This window comes from Rhyacophila brunnea, unplaced genomic scaffold, assembly GCF_057557595.1.
Source record: "Rhyacophila brunnea isolate RB1 unplaced genomic scaffold, BYU_Rbru_1.0 scaffold_15, whole genome shotgun sequence".
In the NCBI taxonomy this organism is placed as follows: domain Eukaryota; kingdom Metazoa; phylum Arthropoda; class Insecta; order Trichoptera; family Rhyacophilidae; genus Rhyacophila; species Rhyacophila brunnea.
Genome location: NW_028232806.1, coordinates 14,051,012 through 14,075,643, shown reverse-complemented (window position 1 = coordinate 14,075,643; position 24,632 = coordinate 14,051,012). Strand labels below are relative to the sequence as shown.

General features: G+C 33.4%; 1 protein-coding gene across 1 annotated transcript; it reads left to right on the top strand.

Annotated features, from left to right (window-relative positions):
- Nucleotides 1-2,938: 2,938 nt before the first annotated feature.
- On the top strand, nucleotides 2,939-22,864 carry LOC147074936 (putative chitinase 2). The gene is made up of 9 exons (XM_085943274.1): nucleotides 2,939-3,036; nucleotides 4,749-4,931; nucleotides 6,028-6,128; nucleotides 10,145-10,404; nucleotides 11,516-11,642; nucleotides 12,276-12,461; nucleotides 13,266-13,391; nucleotides 21,746-21,875; nucleotides 22,842-22,864. The coding sequence occupies exons 1-9, from the start codon at nucleotides 2,952-2,954 to the stop codon at nucleotides 22,862-22,864; spliced, it is 1,221 nt and encodes a 406-aa protein (XP_085799400.1). The 5' UTR covers nucleotides 2,939-2,951.
- Nucleotides 22,865-24,632: the final 1,768 nt, after the last annotated feature.

The following is a 24,632-nucleotide window of genomic DNA, read 5'->3' as shown; positions in this document are numbered from 1 at the left end:
TTATTCACGAAATTTTTTATAAGTCCCGGTTAGGTACTTCTAAACGATTTTTCGCGCCGAAACGCTAAGTCCAACTTAGGGTATTTTACCCGCAGGAGGAAAGGGGGAGTTGGGTGGTCCCAAACTCCTGTGCAACTGCACAAATGTATGAAAATAGATGCGAATTTGGATCGTCCACCGGCGTGGTGACGTCCTCGGAAGCAGTGAGAAAACTGGATACAGAATTCGGAAATCCTGGGTTTTTATTCGAATCGGGAGATTTCATCCCCTCGGCGAGCGTTCTACGGGTCAAAAATCCACATATCATTTTCACTATGAGATTTGGACTTAATTGATTGCCCCGCGGAACCGCAAGCCGCGAGCGAGCTGAAATCAACGGAGTTCGGTAGGCGCGGGCCGCTGGCATGAAATCTCGTTCGCGACATCCCGCTGAGAGCGCGATTTCATATAGCTCTCCTTACAATGAATGTGTTTTTTAGCTGGTATTGTACTTTTAGATTTTAATTAACCAAGCGAAAACTCAGTGTATCAAAGAGTGTGATACGTCAATCTGCTCGTTACCGCTTACGCTAGCATTTGAGTATGCACCCCGTGATGTGAGTCTCCTCATGATTGAAGGGCGGGAGCCACCAGTCCGGACCTATAAGCGGGCCGCCCACGCGCTACGTGTATATTTATGATAAAAATAAAAATTATTAAAATATTAGGTCTTATTCTCTACGTATACATATAAATGTTATATCTAATTAACTTATATTTAAGGCGCTAAAATTAATGGAATCTGACCAGTCTCCGAGCTCTATATCTCGCGAACCTTTATGGTTACGCGTACTATAAAATAACCAAAATCTCCGCGGTCCATAGACGCATACGTCATTTTAAGTTTCACGTTGATCGGACACGCGCAGCTCTAGCTATCATTGATAATGTGTTTGTATGGAGATCTCGCGGCTGTCATGGATTGCGTAACCGGGTTTTCGCTCCACACATGAGCCAATCGGCTGTGGCCGCGGTCGGGATAGGGAATTGATCCAGTTGTGCGAGGGAGACAACTGTCCGGTTACCGACCAGCGAACGCAGCGCCAAGGCTGCTCATATGACACACATGATCCGCGAGAAATCCCGCGGGGCAATCTCGCGCTGGATGTGCGGATCACGCGTATGGTATTAATATGAGAGTGATGAAAATTAGATGCCAGAGGTATACAGTACCTCGTGAGTGGCTTAGATGCTATGTAGATGCTACGTACAGAGCCCAGGTCTGGACCGATTCTCGTCTAATTAAATTAATTAAAATATTGATTAATTATTATCTAGCTTAATTTCGTGGATCGAACTATGTCAACATTATATTCTAATTATAGGTACAGATTTATATATTAATGTCGGTTTACAATTACACACGCTGACAATACCTAATCATCGCAATTATACAATATTAGATCCATTTATCTTAATTACATTATTATATCTACTCGAAGTCCAATACAGTATTATGCTAATTTAACATTTATATACCTATCAATTATTTATTTAATTGAATTTTAATTACTACCTTATTATTACTCCGTCGTTATTTACATTCTTACCATCACTCTTCATGGTCCTTATGACCGACTTATCTCTTCTACAGTTCACCCTGAGGAGCAGTGGAACCTGCTGGGGCAACTGTAGGACTTCCTCATACATCATATATGGCTCGTCTTTGTCGGGGGTCGTGAGCTTCTCGCTATATAACCGGTGGTACATTGACTATTTTGATCAGATCGAGCGGTTGGATGGTACCACTCCTTATGGGAGCGTCCTCTCAGGGGCACACTAAACGTGTTCGTGACAATAGTCCAGTCGTTATATAGCTATAACCAAGGAATTTATTTGTAAATTCAAAAGTCGTCACTATTATCAGAAGCATGACCTATTAACCTATTAAGGTTATAACACCCCACAAAGGCGATTTTTTTTTGTTGCTTAATACTGCGAATGCAAAGATCTCGTCACTCAGATCGCTTGGCAGTTAGCGTTTATTAGCGTTTGATGTCATCATCATAATCAACCGGGGTAGATTCACTGCTGGATGAATGCTTCCCTTAGCTCCATCCACTCTACTTTGCTGCCACGTACATCAATCTAACTTTATGAGCGGGTCTTGGGCATTCCTGTAAACGTTTAGTGCCCGTTCGTTATCACTGTATGACGGAATTTGATCAGTGGTTGTCAATTCGCTGAGTGACAAGTCAGACCCATTACCATTTCATCTACTTAGTGACCTCTATTACATATAGACTGGTTTCTTTTGTGATATTTCCTCATTATGTCCAACATGCGCTAGTCGCAATTTTTTGATTTCTCTGACATTAAGAGTTCACTTGTCTGTATATTATAAAAATGAACACTATCTCGGCGACTGTCGTGGGACACTATTTTGACCAAGGGGAATAAATACCCCCTGAAGATAAACTGCTACATTTTTAGTCGACCACTCGCAACTTTTGTGTCACGCCACCCGATGCCAGTATAGTGCATCGATCTCTATACCAGAAATACGAGAACTCAGAAGGAAAAGACCAGTCAGGTAAAGAGTTCGGAATCTGGTAAAAAGAGACAAGAACGCTTCCCAACAGTGATAATCGGAGAAGGTGACCAAGGCTAGTTGCGACTACGGAAGAAGAAGGACATATTGTAATAAGATATGTAGGTAATAAAAAGACATCAAAAATATTAAAAATAAAAAGATTTACATTCTTCTAAACTCTAATAGGGATGTTTACTATTATTATAATATCTTAATATAAAATTAAGCCACTGATAAGACACGACTGCCATAAACTTAATTAATTACATTTATTTTTCTTTTCTTATCTTATATATTGCATCTCACGGTCGCTATATATAAATATAAAATTTTATTTTAATTTTTAGTTGACATTCAAAATTTTAAGAGGACCTTAAAAATGGTTTTCACAGCTAAATTTTCCGGCTTAGCCGCTTTTTTTCTATTCGTCGGTGTCTCTATCATTCCGACCAATAGCACTCCAGGTATGTATATACGTTACCACCTTGTTAGCCATATTTTATATCATAATTTAACCAGGCTGCTATAATTATCCAAAATTAGTCAATAACGATTTTATCTTATTAAAATACTGTATTGGATCACTCAATTGATAATCGTATAATCAGGTAATTAACACGACTTATCGGTATGGTATCTGAATCAAGAGTCCTCTTTTACATCCTACATGCTCAATTTATAGGCTGATTACTGCAAATAGGTTTATTGTACTTGTGAAGTCTTCACACGGACTAGGGTCACCGTGAGAATATTTGGATACCATATACAGCAGATGTTCTACAAAAACATCATAAACTATGGATTTTATAATATGAATATTACAATTCATGACACTAAATAATAAATCGTAATCTTGTCTAATCAGTATTTAATCTAAAGGTATCCCTTATTTATTTACATAAAAAAACAATCATTGCTATAATATTTAACAATACCTATAACATAATACTATGGGGATTCGCTCAGTCATAAATTTACTTCTTCATTCATGTCATTATTCATGTCTTATACCTAATAATATTTTATAACAGTATCTCATGTAACCCTTCACTATAATATATTATTGAAAATACATTATTTAGAAATATCTCAAAAACTTGCATACCTATTACAAAAAACGTAGAAAAAAGTTGGACTGAGTGGGATCTAAACTCACATCTTTTATTGTCCGGATGAGTTCTTTTATCTTTGCGTGGCCTATTTTTCTATGATTTTTTCCTAATAGGAATGGTTCTAAGATTTCTAAGAGTGTTAAAGATTATTTAATTTTAAGGGGGGACGTGCGCCGCGTAAATGGAGGTTTTATCCTATTTTCAAAGCATGATCCTGGACATTCCTTAAACGTTGTAGATAATCTATTTATACACTTTTGAAGCCTTATTATCCTTTATATTTATTTTAAACATTTTATGACTGCATAAAGTATTTTTATTACATAAAATAGTATTCTTTTAAACCTCTCGATCTAATGTTTTAGAATATAGTCATATTTCAGTACATCCATGTGCAGTGGTGTTTAGATTTTTTATATTTATTAATTTTTAAAAACATCTATAAAACCATTAGTAAAATTTATGTCGACATTATTATAGTGAAATATTTACGATGAAAAATTTTATTGATAATCTCTGTCATCCCAAATTTGACAAGAATTAGGCATTTTAGATCAGGATCATTTAGGCAGATAATTCTAAAGATACTTATTAGAAGTTATGTCTTTGACCATTCAAATGTGATAAACATTCTACGAATAATGTTTACTTCATAATAATTATTGACCAATATTGAATAAGGTAGTATTTTTTTGAAAAACCCGATTTCTATTGGCATTTCTCAGTGGCTTAGCTACAACATACGGCCGTAGCCATAAATTGACAAACGATAAATGAAGTAGGGAGTAAGATCATGGTAACTCGCGTGTTTGAACATGTACCGTTTTTAAAAAAATATTTTTTTTCAGTTAGGTACATGTTCAAACACACGCGTTAACATGATCTTCCTCCCTATTTCATTTATCGTTTGTCAATTTATGTGCTAACTGTCATCATTTACATTTCCAAATCAATTCCTCAGTTATCAAAGGTAGAACATAATATCCAAATAAGTATAATAATAATCATGTACCTACGCATGTAAGTAATGATCACTCATTTAAGACAATTTACAATATTCCAAGACAAAATGGTGTGCTACTTCGGAAGCTGGGCAGTCTATAGACCGGGAGTAGGAAACTTTGCAATTTCTGACTTCCCTGCAAATCTCTGCACTCACTTGATCTACGCGTTCGTCTCTGTCACAGACAGTGGCCTCATCAAAATCCTAGATCCGTATGCTGACCTCACAGAAGATTACGGGTTGGGTAAGTCCCTAAAAAAACTTTATCTACACAAATATTATAATCGATATACATTCATACTTGAATGTTGGTCAATCATTCCAAACTCATAATAGTGATGTGGGATAGGTCCCTAATACTGAATACTCAACTATCACACGTTGATTTTTGTTTAAAACAAAAATTCTGAAGAAAAAGGTTTTTTATAAAAATGGAGCGTAAATACATGTAAATTAAGCAAAAAAAGACCTCAAATTTTCAGACTAACAGACTAATTGCGAAGAAATATCGGACCAGTTCGATGATGTTTTATAAAAAAATCGCGATTTTGACATACTTTTGAAACCACGAAAGGTCCCATTTTATACTTATTATTATTATATCAAGAAAATACACGTGAGCATCGAAATGAAAAGAGCGCGAATCACATATATTTGACGCAAATGACAAAACCAATATATCAGAAAATTTAAAAGACCTCCGAAGCTGGTCAAAAAGTCATTAAATTATATTTAAACTTTCAAAAATATGCGCATTTCTTACAAAATTTTAATCAAACAATAACAAACTTCCTGCATTTACTACTTTTGGAAAAATTTAGTTTCATTGTCATTACTTTATCGTGTGTGGCCTCTTAAGTAGTCAGCACGTTGAGCCTTTACGTCACAAAATGAGCTACTGGCTATGGGACATAAATTAAAACAAATATCCGTTAGCAATGATTTTTCAACCTAATTTGTTATGTAATGATAATTATGATTGTAATTGATATTTTAAAAGATTTTTTTTAGTTTCCCCATTCTTCTAATTAATGAAATACGCTAATGTTAGACGTGCCGATGTGGTAATATTTTTTCACTTGTAGCTGTTTATTTGCATCTATTTTATAAGACGCCAGTATAAAACGGTAGACAATAATGCATCTGCCTGGAGTTACCTACATAGAAAAAGCAATATAATATATGTACTGGTATATCATTCTATATTTATCTTTTTCAAATGCGAGAAGAGAAAACAAGAAACTCTGAACTGATGATTAGCTATTTAAGAACGACTTTTTGCTCTCATAGCTTTTACTGATAAAACTTAATAAATGGACTAGTATTACTGGATTTTTCAGGTGGTTTTTCAAAGGTAGTCAACTTGAAGGTTGCCAATCCAAAACTCAAGGTCTTAGTCGCTATGGGAGGATGGAATGAAGGATCTGCTCGTTACTCTCAGGTAATCAATTAGTTTTATACAATCATAATAGTTATACATTAACGTGCGGTGACTTTTGCTTGTGGGGATACTCTTGAAAAGAAACTACTGTTTAAAATCGTATCTTTGTTTCGACGGATTAGTTGCTGTAACACCATGATAACTCTGGTATATATTATAAAAATATAGAACCTTTAAAAGAAGTAGAGTACCTACAATTTTCTATATGATTATACTTTCTCAGCTATTTCTAAGTACATACCTACTCAATTTTAAAAAGTTTATACACATATTATATAGTATACATAATTCGTCGGTGTTCTGTAAAAAGGGCGAATCAACCATTTTGGCGAAATTGAGATTTTAATGAAAACACAATATGTACCTCACTAGCCTTGTTATGTAAAAACGGCGAACCTGTATCTCTACGGGAAAGTACTTAAAAACAATAATCGTAAGAGCGAATATCCACTTTGTGTTATGAATAAAGGGCGAATGTGACATATTAGACCTTTTAAAATAAAATCTGTCCTAAAGTAGTGGTAAGTGTTATGATGTACGGGCGAATATGCGATATTCGCCCTTCCTGCATATCCACCTACATATCAATGTGACTATTGTTAAATCAAAATTGTCAAGTTCGCCCAACGTCACTATCATTCTTGTCATTTTACTAATGACAAAGCTTATTGGCGGGATTGTTTTTAGAAGTTTACTCAGTGTAATTTATGGTTCGATGACATTGAGATACTTTACAAACTGCTTGTCGGCGAGTTTAAAAGTGGGCGAGTCAGCTAGTGCGATTGTGATGATGACACACAAAACTTTCCACTCGCTTAGAAGCCAGCAAGCTAGTGATTTGAAACCATCATTTTTGGTACTATTTTGACAGGACGTATTGAGTGGTTCGTTTTTTTTACCGGCTGGTTTGCCACTATCGCTCTACTGCGCAGACACAGATCGGCCCACACGCCAGCGTGTAGCGTGTAAAGTAGCCCAGAATTCAACTTTTATCAGTAGATTGTTTACAATCTGCTTGTTAGCTTGTTCGATGATGACACTGGGCGAGTTTACAAACAGATTGTAAATTCAATATCATCGAGTCATTAGTGATAAAAGAATGTTTTAGTTGACAATTTGTTAAACAATCGTTTGAAATATAGTTATTTGGTTTTTCGACAAATGCGTCAATTACATTGAGCAACTTCATGAGCTATTTGTTGGCGAATTTAAAAGCGGGAGATTCAGCTACTGCGATTGTGATGATGACAAGCAAAACTTTCCATTCGCAGTAGGCACACACGCCAGCGTGTAGCGTGTAAAGTTGACCGGCTTTCAACTTTTCTCGGTAGATTGTTTACAATCTGCTTGTTAGCTTGTTCGATAATGACACTGGGCGACTTTACAGGCAGATTGTAAATTCACCAACAAGCAGCTCGTAAAGTAGCTCAATGTCGCTGATGCGTAATTGAACAGCATTCGTATTCAATATTAAGTATTGATAGGTAGGGGTTTACGGAGGGTGTTGATTTACACTTTTCCACTTATTAAAAACACCGATTCAGGGACATTAAGTAAGTATATTTCGCTTGACGATAAACAATTAATTGTTAATAACATTTGTAAAGGCGCGCTGTGGCGCGAAAAAGGTAGCGAATCGTATTTGGAGGCGACGTAAGGGCTGAAGGGTAGGTAGCCGACTGGCCGTACCTACCCTCGATCCTTCGTTTGCCTAGAAACAGATACTTTTACTTATTCTACTTGTACTTTTTGTTTGTTTCGCTGTGCATCATCGTTTAGCCTTGACTCATTTACAGTTACAATAATATTATCATTATATTCTCAACTCTGTCGATTGGAGGATTGTTGATGGGGGATTTAGGCATTATGATATTTGGTAACAGTATTCATCGAGTGATACAACATACTTTACCTCAAAATGAGCGAGATGTAAGTTTTCTTGTTTAATTTTTCGTGTTGTACAGTAAGTTGTTAAGTAATTTTGGTTTCGATATGTAATGTTACATTGACATATTATTATTGTTTGCGTATCTATACATAACATACTCGTACCTACTTAATAATATTATATTCATTCTTTTTAAAAATATGTTGTACTTAACCGCTCGTAGGCATGTTTTGAGACGTAGATATTATTTATATTACCTTTCTGACACGCTTAAAATTACGAAAAAATGATACCTACTCGTTATTTTATTGTATTTCAGATTGTCTCGAGGACAACAGATGGTTAAATTAGTTCAGTTCAAATTAAGTGTAATTACTGCAGAAAGATTGAGTGACGCTACCGCTTTTCACACTAATTCGCTGGCGATTTTACTGAGAAACATTCAGAAATCCAATCCAACAAAACAATTGCTGTCTCAAGTGATCACTTTCGTCGAAGTGGTGAAAACAATTTGATTTTGGACGAGAAAACAGGGATCTTTGTGTCCGCATTTATTTGTAATGATTGTGGGCAGAAATATTGTTATGAAAGTAAATTAAAAAATCATTTGATTAATAAGCATTTGAAAAAACACATTAAGATAAAATACCGGAAATCAGGCTATGGAAAGAAAAAATACAGCTGAGAGCCGCTGGAAAAGAGTATAAAACTGCGGCGGGAAATATTGTTCAACATAGGAAACAATTTAATTTTTTCTGCAGAAAATGAACATATTATAAATGCAATGATAGATTTTTGGGGAATTTTGGAAACTCGGTGAAAACGATGGCAACCAAGATGAACTAGGACAATATATTTCAGACAGTATAACTATTGCGTGTAAACAATATTTCACACAATTTTATTCATTTTGTATCTCCAGTCCAGTTAATTTGTCCTTACTTAATAAAAAATAATCTGATGTTCCATCACTTTTTTGATTAGGTATAATATGCCTTTTAAGGACAAAAACACTTTACTAGAATATGGTTTTGATTTAATTTAACTTTCACTATTATATTGTTTTGTCTTATTATAATAATATAATATTATAAACATAATGAAATTACGTTCTTTATAACAATTCTATTCTATTATTCCCTAATAAACCCACACATTTAAGGGCGAACGTGCAATTGTTCCGTATTTTTTATCACACATAAAGGGCGAATATCCATTTAAAATAATTTTTCCGGCCTTTTTGTACAATTTTATACATTTTTTTTATATTATCAAGACAGTGGTTCCTCTAAGCTTTATTATGTATTTGTTAGAAATTTATTATCATCCATAGGTAATTAATAATTAAATGTCAAAAGTTAAAAATCCTCCTCCTGTAAAATAGCACTTTGGTTGATTCGCCCTTTTTACAAAACACCGACGAATATACGAATTTTATTTAGAAATGTTGGGAAAATAATTTTGACGTTTTATTATATACGCAATTTGATCACCCTAGTCTCCAAAATATACCGCATGTAATTTATCCGCTTTTCCGTTGAAGCGGTGGACATATTTAAAAGAGAAAAAAAAAAATACTACCCACAGTGATTGATGATGTTCCGTAAAGCGGACAGGCGTTCACTTCATCAACCATTCATTCAAAAATCAACCAAAGAACACAACAAGCAGGGCAATATAACTATTATTATATTATTATATGTATGTTGAATACCAATTAGTCAATTTATCGTGTGGGCATTTTTTATAAAGGGGAATCTAATACTATCGGAGCCTTGAACCAGTCGAACCTCCATGTACGCATAACCGATTCTGACTGGCCAACAAAACTAGCTAAAAGAATTTAATACGGACGTAATATTTGATAATATTTTTTTAATTGCCTATACAATCCGATGTGAACTTTCAACCTCACGACAAGGTTTCGTAACAATTTTTTATTTTACGAGAACTTAAGTATTAGCACTTACTCATTGGGTCCATGCTCTGGATCCAAACACATCTTAAAAAAACAACATCTGATTTACCCAGACCCGGGATTCAAACCCATAATATTAGTTTTTTATGTAAATAAAATAAAATAGTTTTGACGGACAAACACAGTTATAATTAAATGATTTCTAAACAGATTTTCAGTAGCGCAGGGCTGCGAAAAGCTTTTGCTTTAGACGCGGTCGTGTTCCTAAAGAAGTATGACTTCGATGGATTGGACATAGACTGGGAGTATCCTTCTCAGAGAGGGGGTGCACCGGCAGACAAGGCAAACTTTGTGGAACTCATCAAGGCTTTAAGAATTGAATTCGATATATCTGGTTATCTTTTGACGGCCGCTGTAGCAGCCGCAGAATTTTCCGTCATCCAATCTTATGATGTGCCCAATCTTGCAAGGTGAGTACCCACTTTTCTCCTTCACATATATATTTCTTTCTATTATATATTCTTTAATTACTTAGGATAATACTACCGAAATTACAGCCAGCGTTGATATGATTGCTTCAGCCGTTATTAGTTCAACTTGCTGACAACGATTGTACCTACCGCTGCTACCCCTCCCACGGTTGCTGGATATCCTACAGTGACGTGTGCGTTTATCGGACCATTTCTTAATATTTTCGAAAAAAACGGATTATTTTAACGTATATTGGAGACCTTGAAGTGCATTTGATTTAGTGGTTATGTCTTATTAATAATTGGAAGTCAAAGTAAATAAAATTCTTCCAAGTATATAATATCATTCATTATACATTAGAACGCTTGTTAAAATGTTGGTCAAGATGGCATTCAGTTCAAAACGACCATAATTTATTTATACTCTACAGTCCACATTATAGAATATCGAATATCTAACTGCGACTGCAAGGACGTTGTCAATATTATGATAAACAGAACAGATTATATTATTTTTAAGTTATGTATTAATACGTTGTTATGTAATGTTACATTATTTATCGTGTAATAGAATGAGAGAAAGCTTATAATTAAGTGTTTTTACAAATTAATATGTTGAGCGATCTGGGATCTCATTTTCACAGCTAAACAGTGGGTCCACTCGTTTGAAAAATAGTCTTATGCAAAAAGATAACTTCGGCTTTGAATCTTTAGAAGGCAGTGATATTTTAAATCACTATTTTCGATCCTAAGACGAAGAATTGAGCCTCCATAATTCGATGGTTGTATTAGCAGAGGTTTGTTTTTATTTATTGAGTTGTTTACATGTACTTAACTCTGATCGCAAAAACTGTCGAGTCAAAATAATAAATCAAAAAATATTTAATTTTGCCCAATTGTTCTGGTCATTATGTATAGTTCCTAATTAATCAATTGGTATATCACAAATAATATACAATTAGACTTTAAACTCGTAGAAGACAATTTTCCAGAAGATCTTAGGATGAAAGAAAAATATTTCAGTTTCCTTCAAACAAGCAATGAACTGGTCAATATGGTCTATAAAAACGCAACCTATTATAACATCTAAGCTACTGAATATATTTTCTAGGTATCTAGACTTTATCAATATTATGACATACGATTTCCATGGATCATATGACGGAAAAACTGGACACAATGCTCCACTGTTTATTTCCCAATCTGAAGTAAATACAAATAATGCTGGGCTTAATGTGGTATGTAGTATTTAATAACACACGCATCATCTAGGTACTTGGTTTAAATAAAGACACCCTTATATTATAATAAATATTAATTTTGTTTGAAAATGTAATGATTTCTTCATCACCTCTTGATTAACGACACACGAACATGCCGGTTTAGCCTCCAAACTTTATCAACTTGGCATAATAGCAGTATAGTCAGATCTATGTTGTCTATGGAGAATATGGTTATTTCCTTGGACATCTGTGCCATCGACCATTGAATTGTTTTTTTTTGTATATAAATAAAACATCGATGGGATATTGGCATTATCCTTATCAATGTACATATTCAAGCTGAGTATATCTCGTGGGCTCTATTAAACAGTACAATAAATAAAATTTGTCGTTTTTAAAGCCAGTATCAACATAAAAGTAAAACTAAAGCTATATAAAAAATAGGTTGGCCAATTAAAAGGTCACAGTAAATATATAGTTCCAAGATTTTTCAAATCCTCTTCATATATAACAATAATAAAATAACCTATCACATATTTCATGTATTTTCTTAGGCACTAGATTTTCGAGCCATCCATGACAGTCAGACTTATAAGTGTTTTGTAGTAAGCAGCATTATGTATATTATATTCTATTGCACGTTTGCAGAATGAAAGTATCAACGCATGGATGAAACTTGGTGCTCCATCCACCAAACTTGTAATAGGCATCGGTCTGTATGGACAATCATTCACCCTCACGTCGACCCAATGTGCCACTAAATATTGCCCATGTAGTGCACCTGGTAATGCAGGCTCCATCACTCAAGAAGCTGGGAAACTTGGATACAATGAGGTAAATCTCTTAATTACTTAATTCAATGTCATTATCGGGCGTAATTACCTAATGCCACCTATGAACTGCGGCACTAACGAACATTACAAGAACACAGGAACAGCATTTTCTCCACGCGTATGCAGCGGAAGGGTATCGCACCGCTTCGAATCCTTTTGGGTTCATCAAAATGGGTAAATCTGATGAGTATCGTTAGATTCAAAGCACAGAATATCTGGGTATAGAAAATGTGAGTACCCAGGAAAGTGCGGGGGTTTACGAAAGATGTTATAAGCCTAAACAAGGTAATAGCTGAACTCATAGAGGTATTAAATATGCTGAACTCAACATGATTTACTCTACGCACGACTGATAAGAACTGCTCAAACTTAGAACAACATTATTTTAATGAATTATTTTTTTTTATTCAACGAATAAGACACACGATTTAACACGACTGTAACATTCTATATACTGAATAATATACATAATTTGAAAACATCTCATGCATATACACACTAGAAAAAAATATGTTGTAGACAAAAATACGACACCCTACGGGAAATAACGGGATTATAACGCAATTCGAGAATCACTTCATGTAAACAATTACTAGTTAAAATCGTCGTAATTAACTAAGATGCCCGAAGCTTAATTGGAAAAGCACATTGGCGCGAATCCAGGAAATACAGGATCAAGTCCCGTCGGGTGTCGTATTTTTTTTTCTACAAAATGATTTTTTCTAGTGTATGCATGAGATGTTTTCAAATTATGTATATTCAATAGCATTATTATCTAGTAAAATAATTATAGGTTTTATTTTAGATTTGCATACTTGAAAAGACTGACAAAGCAGCTAAATTGTCATGGGACAACGAAGCTATGGTGCCGTACCTTGTAACTGGAAACCAGTGGGTGTCCTATGACAATGAAAGATCTGCACAACTAAAGGTATTATTTCTCTGATAACTGATTTTAAACACCGGCCTCTTGACGTTTTTAACCGTCAACCTATAAAAAAACACATTAAATTGGTGGACAAATCCAATATCCTAAAGAGACTTTTGCCCAAATGATTCTTAGTACCTATGGATTTCTACAATTTGTCAGTTGTTTTTTCTGCCAGCTCAGGTGCGATGATAATTATTTTATTTAAAATAATCATCTTGCCAATATTATAACGCGACGTGCGGCCACATAAAACAAATTCAAATTCGCACATAGCAATTAAAAAGGTCGCATTACAAAACTGATGGCTTTTTTTATTGCAAGTAAGTAATGGTAAACCATTTTTATAAAATGCGTGTAGAACATGTTTTTTCATAATTAAATATCGAATAGCTTTTGCGTACTTACCACTACTATAAATACAAATATTGAAAGATTTTGTCCGCTGACCCGTTTTATGTTCTAAATGTATCATATTGATACCTATTAGTATTACCAAGCAACAATACCGTACCTACATATCGATAAAAAAAGTCATATACTTGTTTATTTCCTTAGATATTTAAGTATTTTGAGGATGCTCTGCCCAAACTGGTCTATTTGATTATAAACTATTGACATTGAAGAATTTCATCAAATCGATCGTAAGAAATTTCCTCTTCAAAATACCAGTGGCGTACATAATATGTAGATGCGAGACATCCCTGGAAATATTAGTTTGAATAATTATAATACCTACTATTATATTAATATGTATTGCGTAAGCCGTAATTGCATTCTTCTAAAGATTTTGCAATATAATATTGCTTCAGATTTTCACTTAGTGATTGTATTACGTTAATATTTATTAATGTTTAATTTAATAATACGCATTTTTTTTAGTACTTATTCCACTTTTAATCAATAAATTAGGACCGGTTTCGTTCGCATCAGAGAGACATTTTCAACTGAACAAGGGAAGATTCAATTGAACATGTGCCTCTGAGGCGGACAAAACCGGTCTTAATTTATTGATTAAAAGTGGAATAAGTACTACAAAAAAAATGGAGCCATTGTCGAAAACTACCCAATCAAGACTCGTAACTGCAATAAATCTGACATTCGAATGAATTTATCAAAATGGCGTCCTATACGCTAAAGGCGCGCCGATTAGGTGGCCATTCGACATAATTAGCATTATATTTCAATGTTGTAATTAAAAAGTAATTATCTGATATATGATTATAATATTATGTATTTGTATTGAATAACAGTACAAAATATGTAGGTACATATTATTATTGCATAAAAAGTCAATTAAGTATAGATAACGTGGGAGTCGATTGTTTACTTGAACTAACTTGTTGGTGATATTTGTCCTTATTTATTAAATGACTGATTTATATACATTATACATTATGAAATAGCGTAACTTCATCACTGAAAAATTTTCTGTGTTTAAAATTCACCTACCTCAGATATTAAAAAAGGTTCCCTACCAATGACAAATTTAAATCAATTATTTTCCATACGATAGTATGTATCATCATCAGCTGTAGTATATACCAATATTGTATATAAATTTATGTTTACATTTTAGATATAATAGTGCAGCAAGAATTTACAAGAATAAAATTACAAAGCAAAGGATAATCTTAAAAAAATAACAATGCAATGTGCTTTTAAAACAATATGAACAGCAGGTTTACATAGGTCGTGAGTGCATTTGCTAGTCACGCAGCCTTCGCTATCGAGGCTTGATAATTATATATTATATACTTACACAATATTATATATATGCCATATTATAATATTTAGGAATATTATATTTCATCCATTATTGTTATTTTTAAGTTAATAAGTCAAAAGAATAATATCAACGAAGATTTAATAACAATAAACAAAAATGCAAAATGTACAATAACCGTGTTGTGTGTGTCTTGGTGGTCACTACATAAACATGTATTTAGGTATACATTTCATTATGGTGAAATTCATTCTAAATGTGGTAAAAGGTGAATATTATTAACAAACACGGTTATTGAATGAATGAAATGAATTGAATAGAAAAATTTCATATGAATTGTCTGTACTTACAATAATTGTTAATATATCGGATGATTTATGATGATGAACTGTTTTGTTTTTCGAAGTAAACGACGAAGAGTTGCTCGAGGTGGATTGGTGTTATAATATGACGTCGATTATCCGCCAAAATCCATTTTAATTGAGAAAATGATCTTTCAACTTCAACTGATGTGACCGGGGAGTATTTTAACTTTTCGAACAGTTTTATTGTGTTTATATTGTCGTCATCAGTACAGTTAATTTCTTCGTATTTTAATAATTTATTAACTTGACACAACGTTCGGTACCCAGGTTTTTTTACTAATGTATTTCGTAACTTTTCATTGATAAGTTCTCCTTTACGTCCAGGCACAATTGATAATGCTAACTGAAGATCTTGTATGATGTTGAAGCTGTCTTTAAGTTCTAGCCCTCGTTTTTCTAATTTGTCCATAGATGTTTTTACTACTGAGAAGTGATTTTTAATAAAATTTAGATCATTTTCAACATCTCCATCTCAAAGCGCATTCTAAGCAGCTGAAATTGATAATGCAGCCTGGCTATAAAAACTGTTTATTATGGATTTAATCCCTTCAAAATGATTTGCGTAATATGAATACGTTCTACATACTAACGCCAATAACTTCAACTATGGTCTAAATGCCTCAAGCAAGTCAAAAAAATACAGCAAAACATTCAAAACCTCTCGACGTTGTAAGTCCATTGGCCTGTTTTATTTATAATGGTGTAAATAGCACTACAGTGGTCAATCTCATTCAATACAAAATGGCTGAAGATGGTGTGTTGACACTTGCGAGTTCTTAATACCTAAAATTATAGAAGCTGCCGTGATTGCTTCACACTGTAAAACCACATTTTTCAAAAGGTCTGCTTCATGAAATTTTACTGCAATGACTCGGTATTTTGTAACTACAGGCAATACTACTTTTTGGTACTTAGAGCCTTATTTAATACACGTATTCATATAATGCAGCACTTATCCACGTTCCCCACCGTGTAACTACTGGATCTGGGGGTAGTGGTATATTTGGAAGAATGCTTAAATCTGAACGAGATTTTAGAAAAATCTTTTTAACATTAGAAATTTATTTATTTACGGTAGGATATACGGATATAATTTCTTCTGCAACTCTATTAATTTCATTTGCAAAACAGGTGCAGTGTAGTATATTTGGGTACAATTCTTTCATTTTTTGCCAAATCTAATCATGTAAGGTGCTGCATCGGTCAATAATATTAAAAGTTTATTTCTGCTAGATTCATAATTCTCACCCCACAGTGCCAACAAAGAATCATTCATTAAACGAAATAAAGTATCTGAATTGCACCTTTCAATCACTTCTTTTGTTGAAATTAAATGGCATAACTTCACCTCATTTTCGGCTAAGCGTCCACAAATCACGTTCACTATATGTCTACCATTTTGATCCGTAGTTTCATCGACACTTACCCATACATAACAATCACTTAAATCTATTTTAATATTATTTACTACTATAATATTATATAACTTTGGTAAATAGCGCTTTCGTAGATTTGATTCTGTAGGTAGTGTAACTTTGGCGTAATTTACCCGTTATACAATTATTTAAAAAAAAAACTCGCATTATTGGATTCTGCGCTTGCATCCACGGTATGTTACACTTAGATTAGATTAGATTAGAAATTTAGCAAAGTCCAAATTAAAGTCACTTTGATGGTCAATAACACCAAGATTACGCTGATGAGTCTTACAGGAAACATGTTTAATAAACTTTGTTTTATTACATGCTATATTTATATTACACACACTGCAACGTTCCAATGACAGTTCCATCAAAACTCACATCACTATAGTCTTTAATCCAAATTGGCGAGCGTTTTGGACGATTCGTATTCTGCATTTTAAAAAAAATAATGTTATGTGATCTAGACGTATCTTTCGCCACTATCTTGTAAGTTGTGGACCAAAAATCAGTTCAAAGTGTTTAAAAGTACCTTATATACCTTCTAGAGGAAAACGTGGCATAATGGTCCCTATATCTGACGGGCACGAGTGGCAAAAATATTAATCAATAAATTCTAATTGATTTATGTTTTGTACTAGGTATTCTATTTGAGTCATTATTTACAACCCGGCTTATGCCTTCTGGCTTCTTCGTGCACTATGCGCACTCACCGATCGTAAATGCACATTGACATCGAAAAAAGCTAATTTTCGTTTATATAGTAATTTAATATAATAAAATAATGTGAAAACCTTCTTACCTATTAGTAAAGGATCAAGTAAAAAACAAATTTTGATTATCTAAAGTGTTTGTAAAAACCCATAATGAATATCTTACATACTATTAATACATTCAATAGGTAAGCCCGTTAAAACGTCATTTCCCGTAAACAATGGGACCAGCTAATGTGAAATATCACGAAATATACCTACTCACTAAATAAAAAACAAATAAACAATTTTAAGCTATAATCCATAATCGTCAAAACTGAAGTGATGTCGAATTTTAAGAAAATACGTAGATCAGTTAACAAACGCGCAGGTTAAGTTTTTTTTTTTTTTTTCTACCATATTACTATAACATCAAATTATAGTTTCATGTGTGAACTCCCAGATTGGATAAAGCAATGAACTATTAGGGAAGGTCAACTTGTTAAGAAATGGTAGGCACTGCAACTGTGTTATACCTATTTATATCTAATATTTCTTGATAAAATAATTTATTATCAATGGTATTAGGTACTATATATACACAATATATCAATGTCGACTAATTATGGTTGTATCATTTTGATAACTTTCGAAATAAATATTTATATCGGGTTTATATATTTCATTGAAATAATACTATGATATATAATTTATAGTATTATGGAGTAGCAATTAAAAGAAAACGCATATACTTACATGTTTTGCATGATGAATATAAAGTGTTTGAAAATGACCTATCAAAATGTCAAAAAAAACATTACAACATCAGTACCTATATATTAAAATTGAATAACTCAATATTTCCAACCACTTGCTTGAAACACAAAAGTACGATTTAAAGTATCTTTCGTACGAAACTTTTTCTAAAGGGTTTCATTAACCACGTAGGTACGATATTCCCCATTTTATCCATCCACAAATCCACATCGCTATCGCATTATCGTTGTGGAACGTATTATATGTGAAGTATTCAAAAATAATTGCTAGTTTGGCTTAAGTACTTAAGTAGTTATGGTAAATATAACAGACGTATCTTGATATTCTCAAGTGGCCGCTGTTGTGCAATGTGTAAAAATATGGTTCCTTACTCAGAGCTGATAAGCATTGATTTGAATCCTCGTTGAATTGGTTTTACGATAATATAATATGTTTTCATATTATATATTTTCGTAGTATCAACATAATATACGAAATCATTCAGATTTGGTACGATTTTAATAATACACTAGCTGTCAGGTCCTTCTCATCATGGGAGCAAGTGTTATTTGTTATTCGATAGTGAAAATAGAAGTCGTTTAGTGGAAATTTTAAACTTTGATTTCAATAATAGGTATATAAAAAGTGGAATATTATTAAATATTATAGATATTACTATTAACAACTAATTTTTTCACTCTATACGTAAGCGCTTCATTAATTTCTCTAAACAGTATAGTAATGGGTGTTTTTTTTTAGAGGTATAGAACTTTAAGCTGGCAGCAATTTTTTAATTGGCGGCCATTTTGTCAGCTGTTAAGTGATTTATATTTAGTTTGGTTTGGCATTTCAACATGAATAGACTGACGCCTGAACAACGTTTCCAAATTGTGAAAAATTATTTTAAAACAAGATTGCCGCTGATCCCGATTTTCATAAGCGAATTTTGTTTAGCGATGAAGCTCACTTTTGGTTGAATGATACGTCAATAAACAAAACTACCGTATTTGGAGTAATGATAATCTGCAAGTGTATGTTGAGACACCGTTACATCCAGAAAAATTGACTGTTTGGTGTGCTTTATGGGCTGGTGGAATAATTGGTCCGTACTTCTTTAAAAACGATGCTGGCCAGAACGTTACAGTCAATGGTGACCGCTATAGAGTCATGATTACTGACTTTTTCGTTCATCAATTGAACAACCATGATGTGCAAGAGCTGTGGTTTTAACAAGACGGCGCAACATGTCACACAGCTCGTGCCACAATTGATTTATTGAAGGAAGCGTTTGGTAACCGCATAGTTTCACGTTTCGGACCCGTGAATTGGCCTCCAAGATCGGGCGATTTAACGCCGCTTGACTATTTTCTGTGGGGATATGTGAAGTCGCTAGTCTACGCCGATAAGCCCAAAACGATTGACTACTTGGAGGACAACATTCGCCGCGTTATTGCCGATATACGGCCACAAATGTTGGAAAAAGTCATCGAAAATTGGACCTCCAGATTAGACTACGTCCGAGCCAGCCGTGGCAGTCATATGCCAGAAGTCATATTTAAATTATAATGCCAGAACAGCATCTTTCGAATAAAGTAAATTTCATGTCAATATAAAAAGTCATCTTTGTTTTATTCCATTTCAAAGTTCTATACCTCTAAAAAAACACCCTTTATATCTACTAATAGCAGCGTTTCTATATAATGAAGTATCGATAAAGTCTCTTGCACATATTATCAATATCATTTATTTCATATTTCATTGTACCTACTACATCGCATTACTTATTTTTCTGAAAAACATAAGTTCCATAAATTATTAACGCATTTTGTAATTAAAAAATGCTGTAATATTCGAGTCCGTCCCAAAAAAAAAAAATACTTCAGATGGCCTGTGTCTACTGATTATTAATGAAACAAATTAAATTATAATATATTCAAATCATACGGATATATTGTTTTCAAATATGAATTCCCGAGTACTAGCTTAAATTATTATTGTATCTCCACGAGACGTAGATCACAATTCTTTCTTATAATATAAGAATTCTTTTTAATAATGGGGGGCTCTAACTTCTGCTTGGGATTAAATTCATTGCATTTTATGGTATTAAACTATTTAATACTGAAAAGATAAATATACTTTACAAGCCAAAGGCATTATATTTTATAATTCAGCCGAGATAAGAGAAATTCTTAGAAATGTTTACTATCTTTTCAAATATTAAATAGGTATATAAATAATCATAATCTGACATTTTTTGTGTACATGCACCCAACTAAAACAATTCATTGGTAATAAACTATTTCTTTTATTCAACAAATAATTCCCAGGATTTTGAGAATGTAACATTCCATTGAACATACATAACTTGAAAACACATCAGAAGATATATACCCACCAGACAATTTGATAAGCATTTCGTGTATCACCTCGTAATAATTAGATATGAGTCTCGTAGAATAATTATTGATTAATGCACAGATTGGCGGGACACCAATGGTCATACGGGTTCAAATCTCGTCGAGGTTCATATTTTTTCCAGTGCAACATTGTGTAGTGTGGAAATATTTTATTCGTATGTTGTTATTAAATTAATCAATTAAACTGTCGTAAATAATACAATTTTGACTGATGGTAGAAATTAGGTTTTTCGCCTGTGACGCTAAAAAACATTTCCTGTCCAAATTGTCAGTAGATGTAGGCATTAAATGCCTAAAAACTTTTATTGCATTTGTCTTTTGGAGGTAGATAGGTAGATATATAATGAAAAACACTACCTAGTCATTAAAATTTCTATTTCGAGCACAGGACTTCCACCTCCTCCTCTCTGGCTATCGACCTAACAAGTTTTTTTCCAATACGTTAATCACATCCAAATAGTGTCCCCATTTTCCAGTTGACTGCGAAGTGCTACTTAAAACTTTTATTTTGTTAACTGTAAATTCATGGTGGAACTGCATTGTATTATCGTTTGAATGTAGAATGAATGTAAAAAATGTAGTACTTATTCCACTTTAATTAATAAAATTGGACCGGTTTCGTCCGCCTCAGAGGAACATTTTTAAAGAGTTGAATTTTTTTTTAATTAATTAATAATAATTAAATTATTAAATCAAACAACACTACTTAAAACTGTACAACCTAAAGTTAATTTGGTCAACATTTTCAAACTGGTTTCCACCATGAATAATTATCATTTTGTGTTTAGTAAACCTGCGGGTCTAGACGGCAAGGGAATACGTTTCTTCTCAATTAGACTAGACCAAACTTATAGTATAAACAAACCAAAATATGAATCACGCACACTCTAGTAAACCTCAGTTACGGTCACGTTGGAGGAAAAAGTATAAAACCATTATATTATATTGTGCAAATTATTTAATTATGTTGCATATAGATCGATTACATCAAAGCATATAACCTCGGTGGAGCCATGGTGTGGAGTATCGAGACTGATGACTTCAGAGGAAGTTGTGGAAACGGCAAATATCCTATCTTGACTATTCTGATGAATGGAATCAAGAATTGTGCGGTACGTGTTTGATTCTGTTTTTTGTTTTCATGTGCATCTGTTTACTTGTTTGCAACTTTCGGTCAAAAAAATGCTTTGTCACCATACTGCTCTAAAGCAGCGACGCACATGAGTCACCATAAAGCGGAGATGTCTTATTTAAGTACTATGTATTTTTTACACTCTTACCCAAATTTTCAACCAATTGGTTTTTGCTCTGAAGTGAAGTCTACATATTATACAAATAGCATTTAAATTTATAGTCTGCCATAGAAAGCAGGATATCATAGATGGAAGATATTAAAAAGGATCTTCAGAACCGTATGCGGGGGTATAAAATGTGTAAAAATGAAACCAAATGAAAAAATATTATTAAATCACAGAACGAACACATTAATAACATATACACCAATCCTTCGAAGCCTAATTTGAGTTTATGACTTAATGATAGTTAGGCCATAAAACGTGACTAATTTTAATGCATATTATGAATATTATGATGATACCCATTCACAAGAGTCTAATGGGATTAGAGTCATAATTATATTATATATTATATGCATAACGATCATAAATAATTGAGAGAAAAAATATATTTTAACAATGTGGTTATCTGGCTGCAACACTAAATTTTGTTTTAATCTGCGACTATAATATTATTCACTCGAATGCAAATGACAGTACGTAGGTACATGCGACGTTCGTTGATGTTTTAAAATCTTGTATAAAATGAGTACCGGAATGAAGAACTTTGAAATTGGAATGGAATACAACTATCTGAAAAGACCCATTACGAATTTAATGTACCAACTACTCCACCCCGTCACGCCCCGGGGAATAGCCACGTCTCGCGCCTCCCGCCATGTTAGATCTGCAGCGCGTAGATCGCTTTTGTAGCAATCTAATATAGATACATAGTTATACCAAAAACAATTAAAAGTACTAATTATCGTAGTAAATAATGTTTTAATTTTCCTTTCAGTTGAACCCTACAACAACCACTAAACCTATAATAACCACTAAGCCTACAGCAACCACTAAACCTACAACGACCACCAAATCTACAACAACCACCAGAGTAACTACCACGAAACCTCCAGGAAATTCAAACATTTGCAAAACTGAAGGCTATGTGAGGGACCTTACAAATTGCTCCAAGTTTTACCGTTGTATTTTCAAAAATTATGTATTGGTGCCGGTCCCATTTACATGTGCTGGTGGGCTGGTATTTGATACAACAATTAATGCATGCAATTACCAGAAACTCGTTCAATGCTGAATGTATTATTACATAATATATAATTCTAGCAAAACGAGATTTAGTAGATCAATTTATCGTATTGTAATTGATTCATTTTTTGTTTAAACATCCTTTATTAAGGAAACATAACCTAATAATAATTAAAATGATCCGAGAAGCCTGAAAAGGAAGGTGATCAGTGATGACTTCGAAGAAATGAGATCATGAGGGTGTACACCTTTCAGATGGGGCGTCTGATTGAGAGACTGAATTGACAATAAATGAAGTGTGGAATAAATGACTGTTGCAAATGAAATGAAATTGTAGCCAACGACTATAATATCGCTAATGGTGTTATGTATACGCCCTTTTTTACTATATTTTATTCATTGTTATATTATTCTTTGTTACCCCTGTATAATATTGAGAAGCCCTGATGTATAATTATCAATACTTATCGTATTTACTCGTCGCGACATTATTTAAACTAACTAAGTGCTTTCCATTGTAATGTAAACAAACAATACTAAATTTCTAGCTAAATTACTTACTATCATAAACATACATCCCTGCATAATAAGTGCAACGTCCAAAACTTTCCTTTGTCTCATTCCATTATAAATTGCTAGATACTCACAAGTATCGACACCTCAGAGGCCAGTAATAATCCTAAGTTCCGACTGTCCAGGTCTATCCAGACTTCTCCGTATTCTGACTTGTAAGTAATGTAAGTGAAAATTATTATAACTGTACGTGTGATTTGTGTTGTGAATTGAATAAATAAACATAAAATAAATTATTAGTGTTTAATTATATTAAATCCATAACATAAAATTTGGTGTCAGTCGTGGGATTTAGCTTAAATAACGTGAAGTGTATTAATTAATATTACTAAACGGTGAATTTTATTCTTTAAAACCAAGCAAGAATCCATTAAAAATAAAAATAAAACACGTAACTATACATAATAATAAATTTTAAAAGTACATCGATTTAGAATCGAACGGAAATTAATCTTACACATTACTCAAGTTTTCAAGTCTTCTTCATTTATAAATAAAACTGCAAGTCTCCAAGAAGCTTCCAAGTCTCCAAATCTCTACATCTTCAATCTTCAAGTCTCCAAGTCTCTGCAAATCTCCAAGAGGTCTCCAAGTCTCCAAATCTACAAGTGTCTGTGTCTCAATCTCTCGTGTCTCCAAATCTCCAAGTGTCTGTGTCTCAATCTCTCGTGTCTCCAAATCTCCAAGTGTCTGTGTCTCTAGCTCTTGTGTCTCCTAATCTCCAAGAAAGCTCAAACCTCCAAGTCCGGAATCACCTACTCAACAAGATCTACAATGAATCTTTTCCTTATAATCTGTTTGTAAGTAATAATATCTGTTATTATTATAAGTATTATTTTTGTCATAATCTTACTCTCGTTACACAGTGAAAACACACACATAAAATGTCTTCACTTACCATTGACACTCTCATGAAATTCATTTCAACTTTTGACGGAGAAAGAAAAAATCTTTATCCATTTTTAAAAGA